Genomic DNA, 19,034 nt, shown 5'->3' on the forward strand with positions numbered 1-19,034 from the left:
AGTATGTTGTGGCCATCACGAAACTTTCTTCTATATTTTTCTTTTTTTTCCTGATCCTTCCCCATGCTTGACAATATGCAGTATTCCCAACAAAAACAAAATTACCCATGCAAAAACTAGACGACCATCCCAATGTCTGAATTATTGCAAAAGCAAAGCAAAGAGCGAAAATTGAAAGTTATTTTAAAAGCCTTGCTTGAATTAATTACAAATATTTTATTTGTTAACAAACATAAGATGGCAACAGTTAAAAATTTTAAATCATTGAGATAATATTTCCGATCATTTCCATACAATTAAAATCACGAGAAATACGCAGATGACAATCTATTACGATTTATCTTTCTTATTGTTGCATTATTAAAGCTATTTTAATTCGCAAAAAAAAAAAAAAAAAAAAAAATCAACACCTCTTGGAGCGATTGGCGTCAAAATTGAACCAAAGCCTCTTTACATATGGATTCACATATATTCCAAATTTCAACCAGAACGTAGCATTACTTCTTGAGATAGGGCACTCACAATAGAAAAAAAGAACGGGTGATTGCGCTACCCCCTTTTTAGCTGTTGACACCAAAATAAAGTCAGCTTTTATACCCATTAAGGGCTACTTGCCGATAATTTTTTCTTTTATTCCGTTCATTATTTCTTGAGATACAGCAGTCACAATTGACGACAAAAAACGTTCTATAGCTCAACCCCCGTTTGAGTTATTGACACCAAAATTGAATCAGCACCTGTTCCTGTTAATGGCAACATATGGACCAAATTTTGTTTGACTCCGCCAGTTACTTCCTGAGGAATAGCAAGCACGCGTAACTCAAAAAACGTCCCATTGCTCCACACCTCTTGGAGGAATTCGTGCCAAAAACCAATGGGCACAAGTTCGCATAGGGACACATATGTGTACCAAATTTCGTTCGATTTCATGCGGTAGTTTTTGCTGTAGAGCGGCCACAAAAAACTGGTCACACACAGACGTGACACACACACATACACACACACACACACACATACACACAGACAGACAGACATTTTCCAAAAATAGTCGAAATGGACTTAGCACACCTCAAAACGTTCAAATCCGTCAAAATTCGAAAATTTGCACGAATCCAATACTTTCTTCTCTATATTAGATATAGAAGAAAGTAAAAAATATTGAATTTTGGAGAACGTAATCTCAGCACTTGAAAAACTTTTCCATTTGATACCAGATAGTGAGAAATGAGCATCAAGTTTCGTACTGTTAAAATAGCGTAAACATTCATTTTATATTCCCTTAGTATTAAAAGTACAAAGTCAAGCAGCGATTGTAATTTCAGCCGAGTAGGGCTGAATACATCTGTAGAGGCCCCCTTGAACAATACAATCAAAGGAATCTCATACCAATTTGTCTTCACATTATGCTATAGAAGATATGGAATAGGATACGCTGAAGGTGTAGGCTAGTTCAACAAAATTGTAAATGGTAATAATTTGATAGCAAAAGTTACATCGTTCTACACCTTATATCTGAACCTCAGAGCCAGAGGGACCTAAGTCCAAAAATTGCGATTTTCTGTAATTTACTAGTGCATTGCATGTAGAAGTTTATCCCGCATCAAGCCATGTGTGTGTGTGTGTGTGAACGCAATTTTAAAAAAAAATTCTTCTCAATTTATTACCAAGGTTGAAAAAGCACGCGTCCCATCCTTTGCATGCGACAGAAAAAAGCTTTTCCTTTCTACTGCAAAATTGTCATACTATGACTTACGTTCCTCTGGCTCTGGGGTACAGATATATTGCTTTCGTTATCAGCCAGCACAATAAACCAATTAAAATTAGGTGTTATTTTTCTTTCAGTATTATTATTGATAAGCAAGAGATCCTTTAGGCCAAGTTGCATAGTCCTAACAGTATAACAGGCTCTGGCTGGAACAAAAGTACTTGCTTCTTTTAAAGAAAAATTACCGTTTTCACACTAAAACAACTGCAAAAGAAGCAAATCCAAATAAAATTATTTTGTGGTTGGATAGTTGGGAATGTAATTTATTTCGACAACAAAATAAGAAAGTAAAAGTTGTAGAATAACTAATTCGCAACTCCAACAAACTATAGTAGGGGGCACTGCAGCCACCCTCTAATGGCGAATGAAAAAGGTAAAACAAACGCATGCCGTAGCGTAGAAAATGCTAATAAGCCTTGTAATTTTTGTTTGTTGGCATGATTTTTTTTTATTCATTTTAAATTTATTTTTTGAAGTCTTGTGGATATTCCGGCCCACGTAGAAAGAAATGAGAATTCAAGAAGCATTGCTAAATGTCAGAAATTAACGTAAATTACGTAGTTCTTACTTCTAAGCAGCCATTTCCACGATGTTGAATTCGATTTTTATCAATTCTTGATGGAAACACATTTTCATTGTGGCCATAAGATTCACAAGAATAACATTTAATGCTAGATAATTTAATTATATGACATTACAATTGGTTATCAAAAGAGGAAGATGATTCTTCTTTGTCTTGTTCGGGTAGAGCTAATTGTTTTACATTTGTAGCTGAGTTACTTCGCAAATTGCCGAATCGGTTAATTTTAGTTTTTTCTGTTTCGTATATTTCTCATTTCTAAATTATGATTTAATTCCGTCATGCTATGCAAATCATCAATAGAATTCTCACAAATATATGGTGGTAGTTTTCTTTTTAATTTATCCTCCATTATTTCTTTAAACTTGTCGAATTCTGTAATCTTTCTACCATTTTAATCCAACTACGATAAAAAAAAAATAAATAAATAAATAAAAATGGTTTAACTGACATGCGAAACCTCTACAAGGGTTCTTTGCTCGCACAATACTAAAACTATAACCCTAAACAACTTTTTGGCGAAACTCTCCAGCTGATAATGTAAGTAATAAAGTAAAGTTGGCGTACTATTTCGGCGATGAAAATTCTCAGCTTTTGTTTTTGCTAGTTCAAATTCTAAACGTTCTTTCTCGGTGAAACATTTTTCATTTCGTTCTATGATAATATATTCAACAAAATATTTTGCATACTGTCCATTCCAACTAAATGCTCCAGTAAAATAAGGTTAGTTAAGTTAATTATTTTCAAACTAGGCGGAGATGAAAGCCATAACTCTTCTGCTAATGTTATCAAATCCTTTTTTCGAGCGAAAGATTTCAAAAAAAAAAAAAAAAACACAAAAATTCTTACAAATTCACATAAAACAATAAAAAATTTTACTTGGTATAACGTTATCCTCTTTCAAAAAAAAAAAAAAAAAAAAACTTCGAACAGACGAGCATATTCGTTGTTAATTTCATGCAAATGCGAAGTTTATTAATCCAACGTTTTCTTGTGCTTACGCTTTCTCCATTTACGACAATCAACTCACTTTTTAGAGGGAAATAATGAAAACTAACATTATTTTGAGAAGCTCGAGAATACCATTAAGGGAACGAAACAATTCCTGTTGTTGAAAGCAATCTAAAAGACATCGAATGCGTCAATGAATACTCATAACAAACTAAACAGACACACGTGGAACGCAATGTTTTACCCTTTTCTGTAATTTTGTAAATCACCGCAAGGTAGCGTATTCGAGCGCTGGAGTTGCGAATTACACATCACTTAAAAAGCATACATCGCTCTAGAATTGTACATTACTCTCATTAAATATACAGTACCCGCCACTAATAAAATCACTGGATTATAAAATCAGCCGCTTTTTAAAATCAAATATGGAAGAACAGAATCATTGCAATACCAAAACATGTTAAAATCATCCTTTAATAAAATCACTCTCGCCGTTTTATAAAATCAAACTTTTGGACATCATACTTAAAAATTGTTAAAGACACACCTAAGAAGTGAAGGAATCGGTCTCAGAAGATGAGAAAATCTCACGAGTCAAATTTGCCTCTTCAATAGATGTCAGAAAAGCGCTTGGTAATGTACGATGCGCTTTAGAACAAAGAGGAAAATATTATGTTGAACGTTACAAAACACTTTGTTAACTCTCAAACGATATTGAATCTTTGCTCTCCCAATTCTGTTAAGCACACAACAATACGCCTATATTTTAAGATCCTTATGCAAATAATTAAAAAAAATGTACCTCATGTTTAGTTAAAATGATAACAGTATTCTGAAATACTTAAAGCAGAAGTAAATAAAGTAATCCAATTCATTTTTAGAGTATTTAAATTTCCATTTTTTTTTGAATGCCGGTTAATAAAATCAGCCGTTTTATAAAATCAAATGTCCACAGAACGAATGTGATTTTAATAAGCGGCGGGCACTGTACTGCCAAAGGAAGAGCAGCATTTGAAAATTTCTCTTTTTCTTTGCTCTTTTGTCATCTGTCGTACTTTAGCTTATTGCACAAACTTGCTTGCTTGGTTTCCACTGAAAATAAAACACGGGTAAAAAAAATCAAATTCCAACATTTACCTATTGTTAGCATTAGCATAAAATGCAAAATGCGTTTCTTCGAATGTCTCAAAAATTCATTTCTGCAAATGCTGCCGTTTACCAGCGTAAGGCAGAAGGAAGTATAATATCTGCTATAGAGCGTCGAATGCTTTAAGCACCAGTCCAATTTGAAAAGATTGATGAGAACGTAACTATTAAAAGAACTTGCTGAAAAAAAAAAAAATCAACCTCATGTGCAGAAGAGTAGGGTAATAATGCCGGTTCTGCCCCAAGAGGCGGCTCTGCGGCTATGAGCCGCCTCCCAATCCCTCCGCCTCCCTGATGCCGCCTCCCAATCCCTGCGCCTCCCCCAGCCGTTCCCTCCCTCGCCGCGTGAGTTGAGTTGTCCGTGAAAGATTACGAGGTTTCTGGTTGTCATGACAACCAGAGTTTTGGGATGGCAACACTTCGTAGAAGTTTTCGGATGGCAACACTTGTTTTTCGTAACCTTTTACGAGCTTTGTGATGGCAACACTCAACGTTTCGGATGTGAATATTTTTACGCGAACTTTGAAGATTTTATTTTTGCAATGCTCCTGGCGCCATCTATTGAGAGGTTGATTTTTTATTTCCGAACTTTGAATAATTTCGACGAATGGTTGTCAAGACAACCAAAGTTTCGCGAATTTAATTATTTTTATTTTTACAGAGTGTTGAAGTTGGGAATCGAACACCCAAACTTTGAGTTAGCAAAAACGTATGCTAACCACTATGCTATATTTTTCATTACTCTTTCAGTCTTAATGTGAATCTGTACCATGACAACGAATATTACAATTAAATTAATTTTAAAACCATCAGTTAATTTACTCTTTAGTACTAATCATGGCATATCATTAACTGAATTTCAGCTCATAATTGAAACTATCATCATTATTATTATTTTTCATAATAACAAAGTTTTCACTTAAGTAAAGATTTATTTAAATACAACCCATTCGAGATTTTAGATTTGGTTCAATGCTTTGTGGACTTGAAATATATTTTAAACTTTGATTTTCTTTTTCATGCATTTCAAACTTTATCATTTTTATTTTTTCTAACTTGTTAAATTTTCTTAACTAATTTCATTTTTCTTTGTCAAATTTACAAATATTTTTTCTAACTTGTAAAAATTTCGAAGAAATAATTTTCTTAACTAATTTTTTTTTGACTTTCATACAACAAAATATTTTTTCTTACTTGTTAAATTTTCAAAGAAATAATTAACTTAAATATTCTTTCACACATTTTGAACTTTAACGTTTTTTCCTGTCATTTAGCACTTTGATTTTTTTTTTTTCACTATTTTAGCGTTTTTCAATTATTTTCAGTCTTTAACTATTTTCTTAACTTTTTAGTCTTTAACTAATTTCAAGCATTTCAGACTTAGATTATTTTTTCGTGATTTCGATTTTTTTTTTTTAGTATATTTTAGAGTTTGATCATTTTCTCGCTTGTTTTTACTTTATCGTTTTTTTTTTTTTTCCCGATATTTTTAAACTTAGAAATTTTTCACAAGTAGTGACAGGAATCGAACCTTCAAATTTTTCAAAACGTTATCATGTCTTCAATTTTTGCAATCATGTCAAACTTGCAATCAATTTACTCGTAGTAGTAATTAACACTTATCATTAACAAATTTTCTCAGATTTTAAAAAAATCAACTTAATTAATTTTTTCCAGTAAGCAAATTGCGCACTCAAGTTACATTCCAACACTGCATATATGTTTCAAGAGTTTCATTGAATTTATCACATTCCATTTAATTAACTCTAATAATTACTTTTTCATTAATACTTAACTTAATCATTTTATCATACATTTATTCCAGTTACAAAATTATGCTTAAAAGTTATTTATTTTTCTTAGCACAAGAGATTTTAACATGTTCCTACTAAAATGCTTTTCACTCTAGTTTGAGTTTACTAAAATAGCAACTCATTTACGATTTAGATTCATTTAATCGTCTTTGATTCTTTTTTCATTGTTAATATTTTAAATTATCACATACGTTATTATTTTTATACATTTATCCATTTAATTTTCGAAAATCTACAATCAATTTACTTTTCGTATTAATTAACACTTATCACTATCAAATATTTTCATGAATTTTAAAAAATTATCTTCTTAAATAATTTTTTACTGTAACCAAATTTCCCACTCAAGTTATATTTTATCACTACATATGCTTTTCATGAGTTTCACTTAATTTATCGCATTTCATTTAATTAACTCTAATAATTATTTTTTATCATCGATATTTAAGTTAATCATATTTTCCTTTCTTTATTTTTTTTTTCATGCAAACACTCTTGATGGAATAAAACAAAATTTTCAACTTTCATGAATTAAATCCCCTCTGAATATTTTATTTTACTTTACCATACTTTACTATTTTACTTACTGCGTTTTACTATTTATCATTCATTACAGCTTTTCCAAAATATTACTTTACAACCAACCAATTTCATTAACAGAATTTTCATTACAATTTATAAATTTCACTTTTATTTAATTATTTTTACCTACGGTAAAATAAAACACATAACACAAAAATGTTAAACATCAATGAAGTACCCAAGAAATGTTAAAATTATAAGTCGAGTATCAAAACTTCATGTCAGCAAATTTTAAAAATAGACTTACCGAAAAATAACTTCTACTGAAATTCATTTCAAAACTTGGAATCAATTTACTCTTAGCATTAATAAACACTTATCATTAAGAAATTTTCATGGATTTTAAAAATCAACTTATTTAATTTTTTTCCAGTAAGCAAATTTCGCACTCAAGTTACATTTCATCACTTTATATGCTTTTCAAGAGTTTCATTTAATTTATCACATTTTATTTAATCAACTCTATTAATTATTTTTTTGATTAGTATTTAACTTAGTCATTTTATCGCATAGTGTTTTACTTTATTATTATTTTTTTTTTTCATACAAGCACTCTTGTTAGAATAAAACAAAATTTTCAACCTTCATGAATTAGAATCACTTTGGCTATTTCATTTTCCCAATAATATTTTACTTTAACAACTAATTTCTTTAACAAAATCGATATCATTTATTTTAGTCTTTATCCTTTTCGAACGATACATTCAAATGGACAGCTATACGTTAAATTAAGAAACTTAATCTAAATTTTGACAAATTAAGTTATAGCTAAATACTGACTAAAATTAAGTACAAAAGACTAACCTTTTTGGGGTGAAATCCCTCAAGTACCAGCTATCGCGAAGTTATTTAAAAACAGTGAATGAAATTGTAATAAGTGGATTGTTAATTATAACTCAATCTCACAAAATTACAATTACATGCATGTTTTATTTGAAATCGCTGCATACGGCTGGCTGCCCATCGTCGATTTGCAGAACGCATGCCGTGATATCGCAAATCAACTCGGCTGTTGAAAGAAACTACCGTAATCCCACAGCACTTCGGATCGTCCACACACACGCATCGAGGCGAATTGAGAAAATGACTTTATCAATATTGCTATCTACCCCTTTACCGATAACAGATAACAAACCCCACGTGCTAGTATTATTCACCACCTGGCCTACGTCTTTCAAGTGATGTCACTGTTTCTGACCAATTAAAATTAGTTCACGTTTCTCAAATATCAAGCACATAGATCGGCAATAGCCTGATGTCAGGTTTTTCCAAACAAAATTTTAGATTTTAATTCGTAGTTTCGAATTAATTTCTTTTTCATTTCAAACTTATAAAAAAAAATTTCCAGCTTGTAAGAATATTTCTTTCAAAAACAGATTTTTGATTCAAAACAGTATTTTTTCAAACTTGTAATATTTTTCTACTTAGAAAATGAAATCAAAAATTTTTGTTTTCTTTAATCATATAAAATGTTTTTAAGAAATAATTTCTCAAACTTGTAATATTTTTCCACTAATTAAAAAAAAATCAATTTTTTTTTTCAATCATATAAAAATAAATTTTTAATCTTACAACAGTAAATTTTTCCGCAAAAATATTTTTTTCAAATCAAAATAATAATAATATTTTTGTAACATATTGTTTTTTTTCCTTTCAATCTTTTTTTTTTTTTTTTTCAAAAATTTTCAAACTTACGAAATAAAATTTTTTCAACTGAATCTTCAAACGAAATGCTTTAATTAAATTTAAAACTCAATATCACTTTACTCTTAGTATTAATAACCAATAGCACTTAACCATTTACTCTTTGCACTCTAAGTATTAATTAACACACACGCATTAGAAATAATAATAATAATGTTTAAGATACTTACAAATCACTTACTCAAGCTTTCAAATATCCATCTAGCATGTTATTGTTCATTCGTGTGAGGGAACTTGTAATAAAACTTTACTTATCAACCGAAATTATAAGCGAAAATATCGCATTTTTTAGCACTTAATATAATCCTACAATTAACAAATTGGTTTTAACTTTGAATTTAAGAAAAATAAAAACTATTACACACTTAGTAACATATCTATCGATGTATATTATTTCATGACAAATCACAAATAGGTGAGGATCTTTTATCGATCATGTGACCAACTAAGTTAAGAAAGAGCGTTCTTATCTCATATGAGAATTTATAAGTCTTTAATATTTCTCTTTAATGTAAGTGTATTGATACGTACGAGTTTGTGTATGTGAATATAACTGTGTATTGTTTTCAAACCATTGTCATGTTTAAGCTTTACGGTTCTAATTTTGACTTTCCACTTAGCATTATTTGAAGTCCTTCGCATGCATTAAACTATAGAAATATTACAAAAATTATATTTTCATTCAGTCTTAATTACAAAACCATACAATAAGATGAAGACAACACCGATAGTATAAAGATTACTTACAATAAAGTGCATATAAAAAATATATGTAAGAGTGATTTCAAAGTATAATCCATCAACCATATTCAACAACTCAATCAAAACACAAGTCTCTTTTAAAATGATAAACACAATTTATTCACACACACAGTAAAAGACAATTAAAAAAACTTTCATCTTTAAGTAAAACTCTTCAAAACTTTCAAGCGTATTTTTAACATCGATTGCATCAAATAAATCAGACACATGACATTTTAAACATGGACTATCAACATTCAAAGCAGCGAAGTCACGAGTCAAGTTTTCCCAATTAACATTAAAAAGAGCCCGTTCGAAAAAAAAGTGTCGAACTTTCGACCCCTTGTTAATGATTCACATTCATGCACTCTCATGTAAAAAATGAATCCATTTTTACAATCCACACATTCTTTTTTAGAAAGGTAGTTTATGTTGCATATGAGCTCATCAAATAGTCACTTACGTAGAGAATCAGCCAGTTTACGAACTTCTTGTGATGTATATGTGCTGATTTTATCACATCGACAATCACAGGGATATTTTTTCTCAATTTCCGAAAGGATGTACTCTTTTAGAGTATAAGTCATAAGTTTGTCTTTGACACTACGTGAGATACAAGGGGATGCGTAGCACAATTTGTCAATCTGGCTTTCCAAAAGTAGAACTCTATCAGGCATCAACTGGAACACTTCTCGTTTCAGTTTGAACAATCTTTGCACACTAACACAGATGTTACCATTCGCACTCGACTCTCCTTTTTTATAACAAAAGCGAAATCACGGTCTTCGATTAATTTTTGATTTACATTTTTACGTAGGCTTGAAATAAGTGATCTCCACACATCTGGTTCTAAGGAAATACCATCCATAGTTGGTCGAAAAATACCATCTTTCCCACACGTATATCTTCTAATATGCACGCGTGTACGTTTCCGAAAAGTATTCACCTAAAGTGAAAATACAATCACCCAAGTGTATCATATCATCAGGCTGTGGAGAAGCCTCAATGTTCATTTTCATGTTCGTTGCATCCCATCTGTTCATCTTCAGGCTTCAAAGTTTCAGAATGATTTTCACCAGCGTTAGTCATTCTTAACTCTCATAGGATTAGGAGTCACAATACTAAAACAACTTCCTGTGAACTTAAAAAATAAATCAAACTAGGTTTTAACACTAGCTGGTGAAGAAAAATCCTAAGTACATAGAATAAAATTTCACGATCTCTTTCAAAGCTCAGAATCACCCTGAAAATGATTCTCCAAACATCCACTATAAACCAATGAATATTCACTTTAACCAATGAGAAGTGTACATAAATCTCTTGCTACTGACGTCATAGAATATCACATGAACTTTTGAGCAGAATTGAGTTGTTTTACACAGTATTCAGATTTTTAGAAAATGCCAACACTTTGACTTCCAAATTCATCCTGACCTACTACGAGTAATTTTAAGATGGTAGCAGGTTTTCACATCACATCGAATGCCGATGACGTTTTCGCATCTCACGCATGACATGATCAATCACGTGTAATTGATCATGTCAATTTGCATGAGATGCGAAACCGTCATCGGCATTCGATGTGATGTGAAAACCTGCTACCATCTTAAAATTACTCGTAGTAGGTCAGGATGAATTTGGAAGTCAAAGTGTTGGCATTTTCTAAAAATCTGAATACTGTGTAAAACAACTCAATTCTGCTCAAAAGTTCATGTGATATTCTATGACGTCAGTAGCAAGAGATTTATGTACACTTCTCATTGGTTAAAGTGAATATTCATTGGTTTATAGTGGATGTTTGGAGAATCATTTTCAGGGTGATTCTGAGCTTTGAAAGAGATCGTGAAATTTTATTCTATGTACTTAGGATTTTTCTTCACCAGCTAGTGTTAAAACCTAGTTTGATTTATTTTTTAAGTTCACAGGAAGTTGTTTTAGTATTGTGACTCCTAATCCTATGAGAGTTAAGAATGACTAACGCTGGTGAAAATCATTCTGAAACTTTGAAGCCTGAAGATGAACAGATGGGATGCAACGAACATGAAAATGAACATTGAGGCTTCTCCACAGCCTGATGATATGATACACTTGGGTGATTGTATTTTCACTTTAGGTGAATACTTTTCGGAAACGTACACGCGTGCATATTAGAAGATATACGTGTGGGAAAGATGGTATTTTTCGACCAACTATGGATGGTATTTCCTTAGAACCAGATGTGTGGAGATCACTTATTTCAAGCCTACGTAAAAATGTAAATCAAAAATTAATCGAAGACCGTGATTTCGCTTTTGTTATAAAAAAGGAGAGTCGAGTGCGAATGGTAACATCTGTGTTAGTGTGCAAAGATTGTTCAAACTGAAACGAGAAGTGTTCCAGTTGATGCCTGATAGAGTTCTACTTTTGGAAAGCCAGATTGACAAATTGTGCTACGCATCCCCTTGTATCTCACGTAGTGTCAAAGACAAACTTATGACTTATACTCTAAAAGAGTACATCCTTTCGGAAATTGAGAAAAAATATCCCTGTGATTGTCGATGTGATAAAATCAGCACATATACATCACAAGAAGTTCGTAAACTGGCTGATTCTCTACGTAAGTGACTATTTGATGAGCTCATATGCAACATAAACTACCTTTCTAAAAAAGAATGTGTGGATTGTAAAAATGGATTCATTTTTTACATGAGAGTGCATGAATGTGAATCATTAACAAGGGGTCGAAAGTTCGACACTTTTTTTTCGAACGGGCTCTTTTTAATGTTAATTGGGAAAACTTGACTCGTGACTTCGCTGCTTTGAATGTTGATAGTCCATGTTTAAAATGTCATGTGTCTGATTTATTTGATGCAATCGATGTTAAAAATACGCTTGAAAGTTTTGAAGAGTTTTACTTAAAGATGAAAGTTTTTTTAATTGTCTTTTACTGTGTGTGTGAATAAATTGTGTTTATCATTTTAAAAGAGACTTGTGTTTTGATTGAGTTGTTGAATATGGTTGATGGATTATACTTTGAAATCACTCTTACATATATTTTTTATATGCACTTTATTGTAAGTAATCTTTATACTATCGGTGTTGTCTTCATCTTATTGTATGGTTTTGTAATTAAGACTGAATGAAAATATAATTTTTGTAATATTTCTATAGTTTAATGCATGCGAAGGACTTCAAATAATGCTAAGTGGAAAGTCAAAATTAGAACCGTAAAGCTTAAACATGACAATGGTTTGAAAACAATACACAGTTATATTCACATACACAAACTCGTACGTATCAATACACTTACATTAAAGAGAAATATTAAAGACTTATAAATTCTCATATGAGATAAGAACGCTCTTTCTTAACTTAGTTGGTCACATGATCGATAAAAGATCCTCACCTATTTGTGATTTGTCATGAAATAATATACATCGATAGATATGTTACTAAGTGTGTAATAGTTTTTATTTTTCTTAAATTCAAAGTTAAAACCAATTTGTTAATTGTAGGATTATATTAAGTGCTAAAAAATGCGATATTTTCGCTTATAATTTCGGTTGATAAGTAAAGTTTTATTACAAGTTCCCTCACACGAATGAACAATAACATGCTAGATGGATATTTGAAAGCTTGAGTAAGTGATTTGTAAGTATCTTAAACATTATTATTATTATTTCTAATGCGTGTGTGTTAATTAATACTTAGAGTGCAAAGAGTAAATGGTTAAGTGCTATTGGTTATTAATACTAAGAGTAAAGTGATATTGAGTTTTAAATTTAATTAAAGCATTTCGTTTGAAGATTCAGTTGAAAAAATTTTATTTCGTAAGTTTGAAAATTTTTGAAAAAAAAAAAAAAAGATTGAAAGGAAAAAAAACAATATGTTACAAAAATATTATTATTATTTTGATTTGAAAAAAATATTTTTGCGGAAAAATTTACTGTTGTAAGATTAAAAATTTATTTTTATATGATTGAAAAAAAAAATTGATTTTTTTTTAATTAGTGGAAAAATATTACAAGTTTGAGAAATTATTTCTTAAAAACATTTTATATGATTAAAGAAAACAAAAATTTTTGATTTCATTTTCTAAGTAGAAAAATATTACAAGTTTGAAAAAATACTGTTTTGAATCAAAAATCTGTTTTTGAAAGAAATATTCTTACAAGCTGGAAATTTTTTTTTATAAGTTTGAAATGAAAAAGAAATTAATTCGAAACTACGAATTAAAATCTAAAATTTTGTTTGGAAAAACCTGACATCAGGCTATTGCCGATCTATGTGCTTGATATTTGAGAAACGTGAACTAATTTTAATTGGTCAGAAACAGTGACATCACTTGAAAGACGTAGGCCAGGTGGTGAATAATACTAGCACGTGGGGTTTGTTATCTGTTATCGGTAAAGGGGTAGATAGCAATATTGATAAAGTCATTTTCTCAATTCGCCTCGATGCGTGTGTGTGGACGATCCGAAGTGCTGTGGGATTACGGTAGTTTCTTTCAACAGCCGAGTTGATTTGCGATATCACGGCATGCGTTCTGCAAATCGACGATGGGCAGCCAGCCGTATGCAGCGATTTCAAATAAAACATGCATGTAATTGTAATTTTGTGAGATTGAGTTATAATTAACAATCCACTTATTACAATTTCATTCACTGTTTTTAAATAACTTCGCGATAGCTGGTACTTGAGGGATTTCACCCCAAAAAGGTTAGTCTTTTGTACTTAATTTTAGTCAGTATTTAGCTATAACTTAATTTGTCAAAATTTAGATTAAGTTTCTTAATTTAACGTATAGCTGTCCATTTGAATGTATCGTTCGAAAAGGATAAAGACTAAAATAAATGATATCGATTTTGTTAAAGAAATTAGTTGTTAAAGTAAAATATTATTGGGAAAATGAAATAGCCAAAGTGATTCTAATTCATGAAGGTTGAAAATTTTGTTTTATTCTAACAAGAGTGCTTGTATGAAAAAAAAAAAAAAATAATAAAGTAAAACACTATGCGATAAAATGACTAAGTTAAATACTAATCAAAAAAATAATTAATAGAGTTGATTAAATAAAATGTGATAAATTAAATGAAACTCTTGAAAAGCATATAAAGTGATGAAATGTAACTTGAGTGCGAAATTTGCTTACTGGAAAAAAATTAAATAAGTTGATTTTTAAAATCCATGAAAATTTCTTAATGATAAGTGTTTATTAATGCTAAGAGTAAATTGATTCCAAGTTTTGAAATGAATTTCAGTAGAAGTTATTTTTCGGTAAGTCTATTTTTAAAATTTGCTGACATGAAGTTTTGATACTCGACTTATAATTTTAACATTTCTTGGGTACTTCATTGATGTTTAACATTTTTGTGTTATGTGTTTTATTTTACCGTAGGTAAAAATAATTAAATAAAAGTGAAATTTATAAATTGTAATGAAAATTCTGTTAATGAAATTGGTTGGTTGTAAAGTAATATTTTGGAAAAGCTGTAATGAATGATAAATAGTAAAACGCAGTAAGTAAAATAGTAAAGTATGGTAAAGTAAAATAAAATATTCAGAGGGGATTTAATTCATGAAAGTTGAAAATTTTGTTTTATTCCATCAAGAGTGTTTGCATGAAAAAAAAAATAAAGAAAGGAAAATATGATTAACTTAAATATCGATGATAAAAAATAATTATTAGAGTTAATTAAATGAAATGCGATAAATTAAGTGAAACTCATGAAAAGCATATGTAGTGATAAAATATAACTTGAGTGGGAAATTTGGTTACAGTAAAAAATTATTTAAGAAGATAATTTTTTAAAATTCATGAAAATATTTGATAGTGATAAGTGTTAATTAATACGAAAAGTAAATTGATTGTAGATTTTCGAAAATTAAATGGATAAATGTATAAAAATAATAACGTATGTGATAATTTAAAATATTAACAATGAAAAAAGAATCAAAGACGATTAAATGAATCTAAATCGTAAATGAGTTGCTATTTTAGTAAACTCAAACTAGAGTGAAAAGCATTTTAGTAGGAACATGTTAAAATCTCTTGTGCTAAGAAAAATAAATAACTTTTAAGCATAATTTTGTAACTGGAATAAATGTATGATAAAATGATTAAGTTAAGTATTAATGAAAAAGTAATTATTAGAGTTAATTAAATGGAATGTGATAAATTCAATGAAACTCTTGAAACATATATGCAGTGTTGGAATGTAACTTGAGTGCGCAATTTGCTTACTGGAAAAAATTAATTAAGTTGATTTTTTTAAAATCTGAGAAAATTTGTTAATGATAAGTGTTAATTACTACTACGAGTAAATTGATTGCAAGTTTGACATGATTGCAAAAATTGAAGACATGATAACGTTTTGAAAAATTTGAAGGTTCGATTCCTGTCACTACTTGTGAAAAATTTCTAAGTTTAAAAATATCGGGAAAAAAAAAAAAAACGATAAAGTAAAAACAAGCGAGAAAATGATCAAACTCTAAAATATACTAAAAAAAAAAAATCGAAATCACGAAAAAATAATCTAAGTCTGAAATGCTTGAAATTAGTTAAAGACTAAAAAGTTAAGAAAATAGTTAAAGACTGAAAATAATTGAAAAACGCTAAAATAGTGAAAAAAAAAAAATCAAAGTGCTAAATGACAGGAAAAAACGTTAAAGTTCAAAATGTGTGAAAGAATATTTAAGTTAATTATTTCTTTGAAAATTTAACAAGTAAGAAAAAATATTTTGTTGTATGAAAGTCAAAAAAAAAATTAGTTAAGAAAATTATTTCTTCGAAATTTTTACAAGTTAGAAAAAATATTTGTAAATTTGACAAAGAAAAATGAAATTAGTTAAGAAAATTTAACAAGTTAGAAAAAATAAAAATGATAAAGTTTGAAATGCATGAAAAAGAAAATCAAAGTTTAAAATATATTTCAAGTCCACAAAGCATTGAACCAAATCTAAAATCTCGAATGGGTTGTATTTAAATAAATCTTTACTTAAGTGAAAACTTTGTTATTATGAAAAATAATAATAATGATGATAGTTTCAATTATGAGCTGAAATTCAGTTAATGATATGCCATGATTAGTACTAAAGAGTAAATTAACTGATGGTTTTAAAATTAATTTAATTGTAATATTCGTTGTCATGGTACAGATTCACATTAAGACTGAAAGAGTAATGAAAAATATAGCATAGTGGTTAGCATACGTTTTTGCTAACTCAAAGTTTGGGTGTTCGATTCCCAACTTCAACACTCTGTAAAAATAAAAATAATTAAATTCGCGAAACTTTGGTTGTCTTGACAACCATTCGTCGAAATTATTCAAAGTTCGGAAATAAAAAATCAACCTCTCAATAGATGGCGCCAGGAGCATTGCAAAAATAAAATCTTCAAAGTTCGCGTAAAAATATTCACATCCGAAACGTTGAGTGTTGCCATCACAAAGCTCGTAAAAGGTTACGAAAAACAAGTGTTGCCATCCGAAAACTTCTACGAAGTGTTGCCATCCCAAAACTCTGGTTGTCATGACAACCAGAAACCTCGTAATCTTTCACGGACAACTCAACTCACGCGGCGAGGGAGGGAACGGCTGGGGGAGGCGCAGGGATTGGGAGGCGGCATCAGGGAGGCGGAGGGATTGGGAGGCGGCTCATAGCCGCAGAGCCGCCTCTTGGGGCAGAACCGGCATTATTACCCTACTCAGAAGCATAGCTTACTTGTATGTCTTGAAGCCTTCCATCTTGAGACGTCTGGAGAGGACAGAGTAGCCCTCCGTGAGGGTGAAGCTCTCGTTCTTAGATCCATCGAAGATCACCACTTTGCTCTGGCTGGGGAACTCCTCTTCTGGATGCTGAGGAAGAAATGAAATATTGAGAAAAAATATTGGGTGAGTAAACGATGAAAACTACAAAAGGGTTCAGAACTATCAGTCTATATTGAACTCGTAGAAGATACACCAGATCTTCGGTAAGAGCAGGAAATCTACGCTCTCTAGAATATTCACAAGAATGCCAAGAACTACAAACGTTTGTAGAAAAGAAGGGAGCACAGGGGCGCCCCGAATTAAAATTTCTGAGAGGGGGAATTCGCAACTAACCCGAATGTACTTTAATGATAAAATGCGAGTATGCACAAACATCACCATCTAACGAAAAGGTACATTAGGGATTTGTAACATTGAAACACACATTTAAATTTGGCAAACCGTCAGATAAAATTTCCACAATAGGAAAAATTTTGGTGGGTCAGAAAGACTCATGACTTTTTCCATTAGAACGCCCCTGGGAGAGAAAAAAAAGAAAAAAAAATAGCTCAATTAACCAGCACTAAAATGAATCATATTGGAAAAAAAAAAAAAATCAGAAAAGGTTTTACAGACATTCAGAATAACTTGGTTCCAGCACTTCTCTATTTTTAACTGCCATAATCATAAATTTCAAAAGTGTTATTGAATCTACCGGCAAAAAAGTTCATAAAATACAGCAAAGTTATACAGAATTAAGAAATAATAATAATATCAAACATTTAAAACGAACCAAAAGTGATCCCTCCATTTAATGTCACCTTGAGTCATGCCAGAAATAGGATGTAAAAATTATTTTGATGAAGGTAATGCAGCTTTTAACCATAAAAAGGTGATTTCAAAGTGAGCAAAAACTCAATATTTTAATTTTATAGCATTGCAAGGTTTTTAACGTATTGTTTCTCAAGGGGTTTTTATTTATTTATTTTTTTGGTGGAATTCCATTACTTCCTTAATGCTTTATCAAACTTCATATAAGTTAAGGCTTCTTTTTAACGGTTTATTCATCGCTTTCTAATCACCATAAGCCAAAAATGCCGCTTTAATCACTCATTTTCTTAATCAGAATTCTGATCAAAACTTCAATGAATGCATGTATGATCTAAATGCAGTATTTTGAATTACAGTTCCGTTGTTAAAATCAGGAAACAGAACATTAAAGTTTAGAATGGTAAACTACACAGTATGATAAAAGGATATTAATGTAAGACAAGAAATGTCGACAAGTTTAAATCAGCATTTAAGAGTAGCTTCTAAACAGTCACTTCAAAATGATCGGATTGTACAAAGATCTGTGTAGTGTTGTACAAAGATCTGTGTAGTGTTATCGAATTATTTTCGAAAATAGAAAACGGATGTTATAACCTTGCTTGCGGTGCGCAACATGGGCATCTACAATTCTTTTCGAAATACTAAAAAATATGAAGTGGTGTACAGTACACCCATAAGATTCAAAGTTACCCAAAATAAATGAATACATTTTCCCCCTTTTCTTTTCTCTTCTTCCTCTTTTTATCTCTTTCTTCCTTTTTTTAAAAACTTCGAAACGGTCTTCGTTCGACAGACGATAGAGAACCAACCGGACGAAAATAACTTCCATCCCCTTGATGTAAAAAAAAAAAGAATCTAGTTCGTCAGCTGGTTTTTATGTCATACTGTCGTGCGACTAGAAAGTTACACTACGTTCGTCATGGAACTAAAGTGACTGCTGAACATAATGCAAGATTACAAATGGAAGGGAGAACAATACTTGATTACTTTAGTGCATACATACATCAGGGGTGCCCACTAGGGTGGATCGAAAAAAACGAAATTTTGAATCTTAATTTGGAATACCTGCCAAAAGCTGTGCATGTGTAAGTACAACACACATGTAAAATATTATCAAGTTTGAACAACTCTTTGAGGGTCCTACCAAGGCTTAAATTTCTCCAAAAATAGAAAAAAAGGTCCATTTTCCAAAA

The 19,034-nt window shown here is 30.6% G+C and overlaps 1 protein-coding gene across 1 annotated transcript in view; it reads right to left on the minus strand.

Moving 5' to 3' along the window:
- Window positions 1-18,462, minus strand: part of LOC129216818 (intraflagellar transport protein 52 homolog) — a 33,439-nt gene extending 14,977 nt beyond the window's left edge. Inside the window, exons 1-2 of the mRNA XM_054851035.1 lie at window positions 18,436-18,462; window positions 16,985-17,118 (exon numbers count right to left, since the gene is read on the minus strand). Of these exons, the coding sequence (XP_054707010.1) occupies window positions 16,985-17,118; window positions 18,436-18,462 (161 nt within the window). The remainder of the gene's footprint in view (window positions 1-16,984; window positions 17,119-18,435) is intronic.
- Between the last annotated feature and the right edge of the window lie 572 nt (window positions 18,463-19,034).

Source organism: Uloborus diversus, chromosome 2 (assembly GCF_026930045.1).
Source record: "Uloborus diversus isolate 005 chromosome 2, Udiv.v.3.1, whole genome shotgun sequence".
Taxonomy (NCBI): domain Eukaryota; kingdom Metazoa; phylum Arthropoda; class Arachnida; order Araneae; family Uloboridae; genus Uloborus; species Uloborus diversus.